The 13,347-nt window shown below is 45.7% G+C and overlaps 1 protein-coding gene across 1 annotated transcript in view; it reads right to left on the bottom strand.

Annotated features, from left to right (window-relative positions):
* Positions 1 to 11,804, bottom strand: part of xylt1 (xylosyltransferase I) — a 72,048-nt gene extending 60,244 nt beyond the window's left edge. Inside the window, exon 1 of the mRNA XM_031864393.1 lies at positions 11,432 to 11,804. Within this exon, the coding sequence (XP_031720253.1) occupies positions 11,432 to 11,731 (300 nt within the window). The 5' untranslated portion in view covers positions 11,732 to 11,804. The remainder of the gene's footprint in view (positions 1 to 11,431) is intronic.
* Positions 11,805 to 13,347: the final 1,543 nt, after the last annotated feature.

Genomic DNA, 13,347 nt, shown 5'->3' with positions numbered 1-13,347 from the left:
GGGAGAGAGAGAGAGAGAGAGAGCGGGTCAACTCCGGTGGCGGCAGCGTGGAAGCGTCTGCCGAGCGTTGCTGATGTGATGGCACGATGATGATGGTGTTGATGATTCACCGCTGGTAGGAATCAGAGAGAGGAACGTATTATTATCACGCAGCTCAATTACAGCGCAATTTCTCCCCGGCAGCGACAGCCTCGGCAGGGCTCCTCGTTGAAGCTGATTTGGGAGGCCTGCGGCGCCTGGAGGACCAGTGAGCGACTCAGCAGTGCGGTGAGACATCCCCAACTGGAGATGGGAGAAGAGGAAACGAGAGGACGACCGGGGAGATGAGGAGTGGGAGCATGCAGGGAAGAAGAGGGGGAGGAAGTCGTCAAAGAGAAGGATGCGAATGTGTCAGCGTTAAGACCTTGTGAGCTCCGCCCTTGAGGCGCTCAGCAGAGTGGAGACCAGCAGGAAGGACAGACAGGATGTAAATGCACTGCTGGTGGAGAAAACACCTGTTCAGTAATGAGCACGAGCTCTCCGGCTGGTCCTGGTGCTTTAACATGAATACTGAAGAGCAGCTATTCATGTGCTTCCGTGTTTTATCATTTTATTTACTCTCAAAGTGTGTGTGTATGTGTGTGTTGTGCATGAACCAAGGGGGGCGGAGGTGTACGTGCAATGCGTGTGTGTGTGTGTGTGTGTGTGTGAGTGTGAGAGAGAGAGAGGGAGATTGTGTGGGTGAGTGTTTTTTGTGATGCAGAAAGGAGTATTTTCTGATTTCATGCATTCTGTAGGTGTGCGCCTTTAGCACCGAGGGGACCTTGAAGAGTGCGTGGGTGTGTGTATCCACTTGTATGCATTTGTGTGGATGTTTGCAGGTGTGTACATCCAACTAGTGCGTCCTGGCTGTCTCCGGTGTGCCTGTACCCGACACATACCTCCCAACAGTGGCTGCCCTGAGGCAAAGGCAGCCGCTCCACTGACCTCTCAACGGGGGTGATTATTCAACATGACCTCGACCATAAACCCAAACCTCGTTTCTCTCACACACAATGTACCGCGAGCTGTGTCGTGAGCATGTAACGGGTGAAATATGAGGTAATTATGTAGCTACGACCTTCTAGGTCAAACACCACCCGACTACAACGATTAAGTTATTCCTACAGGAGAGCAACTTCTAACGTTACCTACGTTTCCTTTTAGGTCGAAGGCTGCACAAATCAGTATTCTTACACCAACAATGGATCCAATGACTGAGTGAACTCTGCAGAACTCCTTCGCTCTACCGACTGTTACAGCTTCATTTAGCTCCTGCTACTTTACTTCTTTGGTTCAGTCCCTCGCAGAGATTCATTTGATTCATTATGAGAGTGAATGATAATGTTGCTCCATAACTGCTGTGTGTGTGAATAAGCTGTTTAGTAACAACTTCTTCACCATATCTTATAATGATGTCAGTTTTGTCTTTACAGTATGTTGCATTCCTCAAAGCGTACAAAAGAAACTACATCTGCAGGTTTTATGTTGTTCTGAACTTTTTTCCTTATTTTTTGAGACGGTGTATTTAATCCTTTAATCTGCTGACTCCACATTGTGAGTGAAACACTTTTAATCCAAAAAGACCATTTTTACAGCTTCCTTTTGAAATTCCGGTTCCAGGGTTGGATAAATCAAAACGCTTTACGACAAAATTCATGAAACAAAAGAAGTTCTCCAATGTTAAATGTTGTCCAAACAGCAGTAATAAATCAATTAGATTAAAGCTGATTAGATCAGATTAGATCAGACATTTGATGCCACAGTTCTTGACAGTTTGATACTCTTGTGCTCCTGGCATTCAGGTTCAATACCCTACCATTATATAAAATGGAAAATTGTCAAAGCCTCTCACATCATTGTATCCACATTTGTCTGCATTCATGATGATGATTATATCATCGGCCTGTTTTGCCCAAGTTCCCCCTCATTTTTAATCATCAGCCGCTGTGAGATGTTATCCAGATGTGGATAATACAAAGACATGTCTCGCAGAAGCAAGTGTCTTTGAGCGTGATCAATGAAACCAGTGGAAACACAACCTGCGAGTGGCAGTGGATAACTGGGATTACTGGGCAGATTCCTAAATCAGAGCTCCTGTTTGGAGATGCTTGATAGAAGCAGCTTGATCAGTGTCTTGGCATCAGCTTACCTCTAAACCCTAAACTTCACCAACCATGGGGAAAATTACAGACCTGATCTCTGCATGCTTGGAGGCCATTTGGACTAAGGTTAGTTTCCAAGAAACGGTCTCCAACCACACAGTTGCTGCCAGTCTCTGCTACACTAACAAGCCTTCAAACCAAACTGGGTTCCCCCGAGGATTACGCTGGGATTTGAGTCGACGTCGGATTTGTAGAAGGGATGAGACGTTTTTCTTTCCCCCCCCCCCCCCCCCAACATTTCTTCCTCTGGCGTTCTTCTGTGTCTCTGTCTCTCTCTATCTCCCTTTCTTTCTTTCTCCTCTCACTTTCTCTCTTAATCACAGATAGAAACAAGTCTTCTGGGATGTTGGCATTCGGCTCCACTAGTGAGAAGAAGAAAAAAAGGAGGAGGAGGAGGAAGAAAAGCGCCGCTGTCAGTTCCTCTCCTCCTGCTCCACGGGACTGGAAGGACAAAAGCTTTCCCTGACAGGCCGGATCGCCCCTATCTCTGCCCAGCCGACGTGTCATCGCCCTGTGTCCTCTCCATCCTGCCACGTATACTCTGTTCTGTCTCTGTCACAAACTCCCCCGTCTTATTAGAATAACACAATACATGAGGATTAGTGTATGGTGTGTTGAGGAGGAGATAGCGAGGCAGGGGCTCATGCTCAGTGTCATTAGTCTGTGTGGGTGTGATTACATGTTCATGTGCATTTGGGTGTTACATGTGGATCAGCGTGTTGCATGTCAATGTTTTGCGGCACTGCGGCGGTTTCAGAGAAGTGGGCAATCTGCCGTATGCTTCCCCGGCGAGTCGGCTGTCAAGTGTTTTCCACTGAGATGTGACCATTACGGTTGAGAGACAAACACGCTCCCTACTGTCTTAATGATCCCCTGAAGAAGTCTATTTACGTTGAATGCTGCAGGGCTAGAGTGGAGATGCTATACAGCACACACTGTACATATACCCGCCACTCCAACCTGATGGGAATGTACTAGTGCAGCTTCTCATCATGTCCCAGCTTGGCAGATTACACCTAAAGGAGAAAATTCACTTGTGTTCCATTATAGAAAGAAACATATCCTCCCTAAAGTACAAGTCTCCTCAGAAGTTTGGGATCGAAACACAATCTATAAAGCGCTATATTAGTAACAGCTGCTGGTTATCAATAATGACTAGTGTGTTTTAGCTGCAGTCATTTTCATGTTTCGTGCTCATGACGAATCAGTGAATTGAAAACAATCCCAAAACTGTCATTATACGATTATTATACGAATTGCTCTGATAGGTCCACAGAAATACATGACACCATCTTTTTCCAACTAAGGCCCTCCCACTTAAAACCTGAAGACATGTAACTCTTGTCTGGGAAATAACCACGACGCTTCTAACGTTTTGAGGTTACGTTGTGTTTATGTGGGCAACTGTTGGTCATAATAAGAAGCTGATTGAGAAAATACGTTTTCAGGGGCTTTAAATTCTTTCTTTCTTTGGGTCAGGTTGGGCTCTGAGAGGCATGCTGTGTGCATGGGCTGAAAAATAATAAGCCGATCATACTTAGTCTTAGTTTTTACAAGATATTTCATTTTCTTCTTTTAAGTATTGGAAATTTTACCCGAGAATCCAACATGACATCTGAAAGCCCAGAGGACTGAACATTAAAAACGGAGACTGAATCTTTAAATCTGTATTAAAATAATAAAGATCAAAATGTAAATCTACAATAAATCACATGAATCAGATTAAAATTTTCTGCCATGAATTTACAAAAGTGTGCTTTGAGAAAACTTTTTCAAAATGTTTCTTTTTGATATGCAGTTCAATGTGATAACGACACATTCACAGTTCTGTACAGTGCTACAGCAGTGTGCACTGATCTCCATTCATAAAGTACAGTAGATCTATTTTAAAGGGACAACCCTGCAACGACTAAACAGCAGAGGAGTTAGGCCATCGGCCTAATAACCCCTCCATATGGTGACGGTCTAGTCTGTGTGTGTGTGTGCAGCCTTTTAGCGCGACTTAATATCAACATGGATACCCGACTCCAGATAAAACTAATTCAGCTCCCCACCAGCCTCGTCTTCCTATCTGTCTCTCTATGTCTCTCTCTCTTGCTGTCTCTCTCTCTCAGGGCTGCTAAGCCTCTTACCTATGGGATTATTGGCAACGCTAGGTATTATATAGCTTCATTCATCTGGATGATGCGTTATTAATGTGTTGGGGAATGAAACCATCTGTAATGGCGGAATGATGGGAGGATGAGGGGAAGATTGTGTGTGTGTGGGGGGGGGGCAGAGGCAGGAGAGACAGCTGGGCTGGAGTTGTGGTGATGATGTTCTGTGTGCGTGTGTGGGGGGAGGGGGGGAGTTGACACGGAGCAATGCAACTCTAATTGGTGGTAATGGTGAGGTTTGTTTGAATAGACTTGACAGGAGAGAGATGAACGGTAATTGTGATCTTTGATTTTGCAGTTTTACAGATGAGGCACACAAAGGCATCAAGCTGAGCACAAAGAACACACAGACATGCAGCCGCACACACAGTCGGACTGAGCAGAACGGAGGGTAACCGGTGTGTCTGTTAAGCCCCTCTCAGACATGCATATTACTATGTGCCGTCAAAAAAGACCCCGAGATGATTGTCTCCCTTCCTTGCCCTTTTCAGACACGGCATCTGTTGCAACATGTATGTTCATGTATCTGTTAATAATGGGATTTGGGCTTTCAAACATGCAGACAAATGAACCGATATGAGATGATTTTGGAAGAACATGTGAGGTGACGCTCTCCACCACCATCATCAAAACAACAAATGAGGGAATAACTTTAGGAATGTTGAAAACTCATTGGTGTTTTCAATGCTCATCAGTAGGTTTCTGTTACAGAGCAGCTCCATGGTGACCCTCCATGAACCCGCTTCAAACAAGAGTTTGTGTGACACTAATTCATCTTTAAGTCAATAAGATGTCATAAAATAGTCAGAATTTACCCAACGAGATATCTTGAAATTGCTTGTTATGCCGGACCAACAGCGTAGAACCCAATAAATTAAATTTACAATAATATAAAGCAGAGAAAAGTCCTCAGATTTGAGAAGCTGGAACCAACTGTTGCTGATTCATTTCCTGTTGATCAAATATAGCGGCGAACCGCTGGATGACGAGCAATGAGTGACACGAAGAGAGAGAAGCGTGTACACACTCTAATCCCATGATGTAATAAAAACATTTCGATTTTGAACGGTTCACATCCCAATTCAGTCCTGTGTGTTGGAACTCTAAATGATGTCAGTGAAATGACGTCATTTGACAAAGAAAACATCGCTCGCCTCTGTAGCCACGAGTATCAAAGTGAAGTGAAAGTTGACTCGGACCTCTTGGTTTAGAGCTCGTCTTCTCATTCTTCAATCGAACATGAAAGATTCTTTTACTGAACAACACCAGCCCCATTCTTCATGGCTGCGTTACTTCACGAGCTATTTCTATGAAGAATACTGAACATAGTGTGCTGATGGGAAAGCCTCAACACGTTATTTGCTGTTAACTTGATGATGTAGTTATCCATTCGCCCTATTAAATAATATAATGCGATGATGGAAGTTGCTCTATACTCTCATCTCATGAGCAAGAGTCAACATACGGTGCAGGACTGTGTGAGTCATGCCAGCGTGTATTCGTAGTGTTTTCTAACATCCTGACACTTGTTGAATAGTTAAACGGCTATTCCGCTTTAAACACTGTCAGCAGCAGAGAGACGGAGGAGGACAGAGAGAGAGAGAGAGAGAGAGAGAGAGAGAGAGAGAGAGAGAGAGAGAGAGAGAGAGAGAGGCTGCTGCCTGTGCTGTAAATGGATTACATGGACACCACACTGAAGAGGCCTGCAGTACTTTCAGCACCTGTGCTTCACAGGGACGTGTCTGTGTTGTGCTGGTTGAGCTGCTATGGATACCCGAACGTTCAGTCTACAAACTGCACATATAGTCTGAAGTTTTAGGATTCCATACTGACACTGACATTCTGCATATGAGTATAGGATCAGCTCAGTGAAATGACATGAGGGTGTACCGCATCATGAATATGATAAGATAGTTTTCTGTTGCAGGTTTTTGAAGAAGGACGGTGTCATGTATAAAAATTACACTTCATCATCAAAGAGTCTCGGGGTTCTCGATGCGTTTCTTTCAAGTCTGAGGGGCATACTTCCTCCCTCAGATCTGAATATGTTCACACCTCTCTCAGAGACTAACGGCACTTTAAAAAGAAGCGACAGATGGACGGACTGATGGGCAGGCCGTACTTCACTTTCCCCTCATTACAGGTTTTACAGAGTAATGCTTTATTGATGTAATGATCAGGACATTAGAAATTTGAAATCACAAAGTGTCTCTGGACTGTAATTATGTTCAAAGGTCTGTTTAAAGCAGGATGGCTCACAGTCCAAGACGATGTGCTTTCGAGGAGTGCCAATTTACTCTGCCACACTACAACAACCAGCACAGACAGTGACTGGCACAGACAGTGACTGGCACAGAGCACGGCACTGGTTTTGTTGGAACGAACTGCACTGCCAAGAATGCAATGGGACAATCTGACACATGCGGCGAGGAAGCTGAGGAAGGAGGTTTTGTTGCACAGTGAATGAAGAGACTCTGAGGGGATGAAAAATGAGAAGGATGGCCTTAAAATAATGTTACGCCGCTCAATAGCGTACTTCTGTGTTACACCTCTGTAGCCTAGATATTAGGGCTGTCACTGTCAAACACAAATCCAGTTTGGGAGTGCCTTGGTAGCCGAATGGTTACAGCACATGACATGTAGCCACGATGCCGGGGGTTTGATTCCGGCCTTGAGACCTTTGTTGCAAGTCATAACCCTCTCGATCCAGACTGCCTCTATGCTGTCATCTGTTGAATGAAGCCAAAATAATGCCAAAGTTTGAATGAATGTAAACTAACACATACGTAGCTTGTAACTCTGCACTAATGTAGGATTGATGCTGTTGCTCTGCTGCTTCACTTGAGTATTGTTACTGTTACTGTAAGGAAGCTTACAGTTTGTTGTAACCCCAACATTTTTTTATCCCTTGTGTTGAATCCAAAATACTTCCTCACATTACTTCTCAGGAAGTTTGTTGTGGGGATGATCTGTTCAGCGCAGCTTGTTTACTCTCTTTTATGTTAGCAGAGCGAACAGCAATTGCTAAACTCTTCTGCAGGCAGCAGGACACATAATACAATAGATAAGAGTTGCACTGCACTTTATGAAAGCCCCTCGCTGGACTACAAGACAGACCTGTTGTGTTTACATGCACTCCACATCTTCAGCATGGAAGTTCATGTGGATACATTTTCGAGAAACTACAAATTGGAATTCGAACAGATCATTAGAAACCGAAAACGTGATTTATGCCCACGTTCAAACTGGGGGAAAGGAAATTGTGCCGCGTGTAATGCGAGTGTGTAGCTGTGTACGTGGGTGTGTTTGTGTGGAGCTGCTTCCCTGCATCTACGTACGTGCAACACAGTACATCCTTTTGGGTGTTTGTGTGAGTCAGCACCGTGATTGTGGACATTGTGCGATGAATCACATTGTGGTTGTGGTGGTTGGAGAAAAGACTGGTAGTAACAACGGATTTCATCAAAGCTCAGCAATGACAAACATATGTACAGTGCATTGTTACTTGCACTGTACGTGATTAAAAACATTAAACAATAATCCCGGCGTGACTGAAGCGTTTTGCAAAGTTTTTCATTTTGGATTCCATTCATGTTAATTCTGTCGGTCGTCATCTAAGAGCTCATGAATTATAATTATATTCTGAATAACTGCTTCAGAGACTTTGATTGCGGTTAGTATAAGTTGCCACCAGCCCACCACTATATAAGAATAAATGGTATCTAAAGTTACATGAGAACATTAATATCAGGCTATTTACGGTCATGTTTGGGAAACCCCACAAAGCTGATTTCTTCCACTTTTAGCTTCTCTGGATTCAGTGTTTCCCTCTCCGACAGCGGGCAACATCTGTCCGTCTCAAACTATTCAAGTCAAATATCTGCTGGCGCTCCTTTCTTTGCATCTGTGGCAAAGCCAAGTGAGCAAAATAGCTGAGGTGAACATCTGTATAATACAATATAATATGTACCATATTGTCTGACTCAGCATGTCATGTATGTATCACTGGAAACTTGTCGAAAGAAACTGTGGTAAATGTGCATTCTCAGATGGATTGTCATCTTTGCTGTAGGAAACCATGAGGGAAACTCAGTGCAATGGAAAAAGTGTACATCAGAGGTAATGTTACAATACCATGACTAACGGGAAAACTCTTTACAACATGTGTGAGCTGGACACCCACCGGGTACACGGGGATCATGACAGTATATGACTACCAGCAGCAGCTGGAAAGAAACCGCTGATGACCAGATGTGAAGCTTGGAGCCAGACGCTTTTCAAAATGTCTGACTCAGCCTCCTGCTGGAAGTAGGCTGCTTTAATTCTGCCATATTAACCGTTTTTCACCGGGACCGCCTTAATAAGCACCTATTAGTAATAATTGTGATGCTATATCTCCTGTAATGAACTGATGTCAGGCAAAACAAGACAGACTAATTAACAAGTGGGGACACTTCTGATGGGGAATCTGCAACTTAGACTTAAAGGGACAGTTCACCCCAAAATCAAAGGTACATTTTTTTCCTCTTACCTGTAGACTAAAAAATCCACCATAATCTATAAGAAGTTGCTCACAATGACCCCTGTGGATAATCCTGAGTAAACGGGGCTTCATTTCTGAAAAGAGACATGAGTTTGAGTTTTTCCAAATGTATTTTTTGGGCGCTTTAAGCACCACAGGCCGAGTGCCATATAGTCCATATTTATATACGGAGAGAACGCAGACATCTCCAAAACTAGGCAACTCGTACCAAAACAATCTAGGTACAAGGAAGAATATGTAATTATGTTTTTGGGTTGAACTGTCTCTTTAACACTCACAGCTAACATAATGTCAGTCAAGCGCTTTATACATCCAGATACACGAGGCATGTGGAGATGTGAACAACAAGCTGTGGTGTCTGTTGGACGAGAGAAGAAAACATCTTCGCTCTCCGGCAGAATTTCCCTCAAGAGACACAACGGGAGAACACTAATGACAACTGTAGCCTGTCTGCTGGGATGACACATCCAGAGCTATGCATAACGTTTCCAACCAAAAGAAGTTATTACATAGAAATGCTGCTATTGTCATACTGTAGCTTCTGGCTCATTCTATTCTGGATCAAAGTGGTGCTCTCCCCTCTCTCAGGCGTGGCGCCTCATACAGCATCAGTTGGCGCTCATGCGTCACCCTGAGGCTGGACAACTCTGCCTTGCCAAGCCACACACACACACACACACACACACACACACACACACACACACACACAAACACAAACACACAGCGCCCAAACAGGGAGAAAGAATGAAAATACAGTGGTGAACCATTTGAGGGAATGCATGTGGCCCAGGGAGACCAGTTGAATGTGAGGAGTCCGGGGGCCACAGAGCTGCAGAGAGCTGGTTGACAATCTGACTGGCAGCCGGCGAGCTGACTGGCTGGTGGGACTGACTGGCATACAGGACTGTGTGAAGTGCCTCGAGGTGATAGGGGATGAAGGCCCTTCTTTAAAAGGTCACGAGTGCAGATCCACTGTGTGTTTTAACAGTGAAACACCTTTGGACAAACCGGTGTTGACGCAGCGTGAATAGGTAGTGACACAACTGACTGCCGGCTCCTGTTATGTCCCTGCATTACTAATTTATGTACAATCCTTATTTGAATATTGCAGCAATTTTATAGCGAGTGATAACCATACCCTAAAGTGTTATAATGTAAACTCACTAATGAGTCCCTGCAGGACTATTACAGGGATATTACAGTGATATTTCTTTGGAGGATTCTCCGACTGTCGAGAAATAGACTCAGATAGAAGCCGCACTTAGCACGACTCTGTGCTGTGGTAGATGCCGGCAGGTGGGACAAACAGACTACCAGATGACGCCGGGTGAGTCACGGTAGAATCTGCGGAGGAGACAGATGATACAGTGCACGGCTCCGAGTGACTGACTGAGCGCGGAGGCCAGAGTGTATCGTGCTACATCAAAGCCGGTTATCTACTGGCTGCATGGTGGCTGAGGAGTGGGCTATACTTGAATGGTTGGCAGCTTTTTGTGAAGGGAAAGCAATGCCCGCTTGCCAGGAACAACTGCGTCCAATTTCTTCAGGGCAGCCTAACTGCTTGGGAGACCACGCGAAGCAAGATGCTCAATTTTGGAGAATATTAATTGCGGGGATCAGGTTGGGAAATTAATCACATGCTGCAAGGAAGCCCTGTACAAATACAGAAGTGCTTGGTGTGGAGCCTCCAGGGCACGGGGAGCAGTCAGTGGAGTCCACAAACACACGTTTGGATCTTTGGGAGCCAATTCTTAAATGTCCAGTGGTAAAGCATGGCACTAGCTCCTCTACTTCTGAACGGACACAGTTCCACAGGCTATCTTTAACGCAATTTGTTCATTAAGCTGGTCTGTATGTTTGCTTTGGCGCCACAATCACATCCATCTTGACCTGTGTGTCTCATGCTGCCACTAGCAATAAAGCTGTTTGCCTTTTCACAAACACCAGATGACTCTGATCTTTGTACACTCATCAAAAGCAACTCCGCAAATTAGGTTATGTGTCAATTTGGCCTCTCGCAGACTGCTGAGCCATGCAGCTACTGTGTGTGACTTAAAATACCAAATAGACCGAGACAGGCACGCGCTTCGACCCCAGTCAGTGACTCTGCTATTCATATCTGTTGGAAGGATTTGCCCCTGTTGTGCTATCATTTTGCCCCGGAGTGAACTGCACGCTGAGTTGAGATTTCATACTCAGCTTCGGCATAAAGTGGAGTCTGCGTTCATTCCAACGGCGTAATGCGTGGCCCCTGTCCTCAGCCAGCATTCAGCTGAGGATGCTCGGAGTAAATAAAAAGGGCTCGCTTGCATCTCTCTCGCTTTAGACATCCTATGGTTTCCCTACGAGAACGCCTCCGTTCAAGTGACAACAGTCAAACATTCATTGGTTTTGAGGCCCGGCCGAGTGCTTTTCTCCCCCAAAAGCGCAAAAAACTGGAGATGTGTTGACCTGTCTGCCAACCTCTCTCGGGCTTCATCCCCGGCGAGACAATCGCTTTCTTTGAGCGTGGATGTGATATGACTACATCGGTGGCGCATCTGTCTTACCGGCTGCTGTATGTGGCGAGACGTCCCCTTCCCGGCTGGAGGAAGATGCTGCCGTTGCTGCTGCTGCTGCTGCTGCCGCTGGACCCCGTGCTGGAAATAGTCGCTGCCAGCGGCTTTGCTGCCTGCGACCCGGTCCCTCTTCTCCCGCACGTTGGAGCCTCCGTTTTCCCTGTCTTCGCCAGAGTCGAGGCTGCTGAAGTTCCACACAATCAGCGTCTGGACCAGCAGCACCGTGAGGGCTACTATCAGGGCGGACCGCGACCGGCGGGCCAACCTGCGAGCGCACAAGCCGCCGACCATCTTCGTACCGCGCCGCACGGTGCTGGAGGACCGTCTGTGGCTCTGCGCAGCGCGACGGGAGGAAGGAGTGGAAGTAGAGGGAGGACGAGGAGGAGGAGGAGGAGGAGGAAGAGAAGGAGAAGGAGGAGGAGGAGGAGGAGGAGGGGGAGGGAGCGAGGCTGAGCTGACGGTGGCGAGGAGGAGCATCGAGAAAGGAGAGGCACAGGGCCACCGTGTGGTGAAACTCGGTGAGAAAACGTCTGTGATGCGCCAGGCTACTGTACCGTCTGCTCTCTGCAGGCTCTCTCTGGGTGAGGACTCACACCGGACAATTTCCATCTTTCTAAGAGGAGGACTCTGATTAAGACCAGATATTTGCAAATGTCCTAATTTGCAATGCTTGATGTGATTATTACAGCATGTATTATTGGGCCTCCAGGGCCCCCCCCCCCCACACACACACACAGGGGCGTAGCCAGGAATTCTGGGTCCCATCATGTAATGTTTGACTAATTCAAACATCCCCATAGCATGTTTTGGGGGGCTTGTTTAACGTAAGAAAGATTATTCAATTTTACACCCCACTGGTTGCATCCAATCTGAAATCGAACGGAAAAATGAACTATTTCTTCCTCCCAGCTGTAAGTGACAGCTGTGTGGTGGAGCTGGTATGAATTCAAAGATTTGCCCCCTGCTTGGGTGTGCCTGCATCTGTTCTCGCTCCTTTGCAGCGAACTGTAAGGCGGAGCTGTTCACTCCCAATGCTCAGAGCTACTCTAGAAGATGCCAGTCCCCGAAGTAAAACTCTCTTGTTGTGTTTGGATTACATATTATTTTGTCCCTCACGAAAAATCCATCAAGCCTCCCAGAAGAGCGCCGGGCTTTGAACCAAATTTTACATAGTTGCCAAACCATGGCATTACAACGTCCGGGTCCGTCACACGATGCCGCTGGGCCCAAAAAGACTTTGCCATAGATTTACATTGGGGAGCAGCGTCTGTAAATCAGCGGATTCCATTGCTGTATCCGGTTCTCTTTATACATCCACGATATCCACACATCACATCTTTTTACATCTGTCTCCCAGTTCAGACGGAGCCACATAGGCTACTTAGATACATTCTTGGCACAATAATGAACATTTTAAAAAGAAAGTCATATCTTTTTTTCCCAGCAGATGACATGTCATAAATGAGTACAGCTACAACAGAGAAGACATGGCTGAGACTGGGTTTATTTCACCTTAGTGCTTCAGCAGACATGTTCAATCATTTCTCTGCTACTCAAACCGGTGGTCTCCTTGGACTTTTAACTGAATAGCCCACGTAAACAAATGTCTGTAGCATTTGCGTCTGCTGTTTGGTTCTGGTCAGGTAGCGTACAGAAAATGTAAAATGTAAACAAACAAAGCGCTGAATGACCGGTGGAGCTGAGGGGAACTCCAGGGTCGGGGATGGTTCTCAGTGGGTTCGCCACTAAGGCCACATTTTTCACATTACATGTTGTCATGTGATCCACTGTTTATATAAAAAATATTATTGCAGTTTAAAGCCTGAACACAGAACACCAAACTCCCCTCATGAGGAAACCATGGTCCTCCTCACTACCCTGAGTGACAACACTGTGATATTGATCTA

Source organism: Anarrhichthys ocellatus, unplaced genomic scaffold (genome assembly GCF_004355925.1).
Source record: "Anarrhichthys ocellatus isolate YVR2014 unplaced genomic scaffold, GSC_Weel_1.0 scaffold31, whole genome shotgun sequence".
Classification (NCBI taxonomy): Eukaryota; Metazoa; Chordata; class Actinopteri; order Perciformes; family Anarhichadidae; genus Anarrhichthys; species Anarrhichthys ocellatus.
Note: the sequence above shows the minus strand (reverse complement) of the source record. Positions and strands in the feature narration are given on the sequence as shown.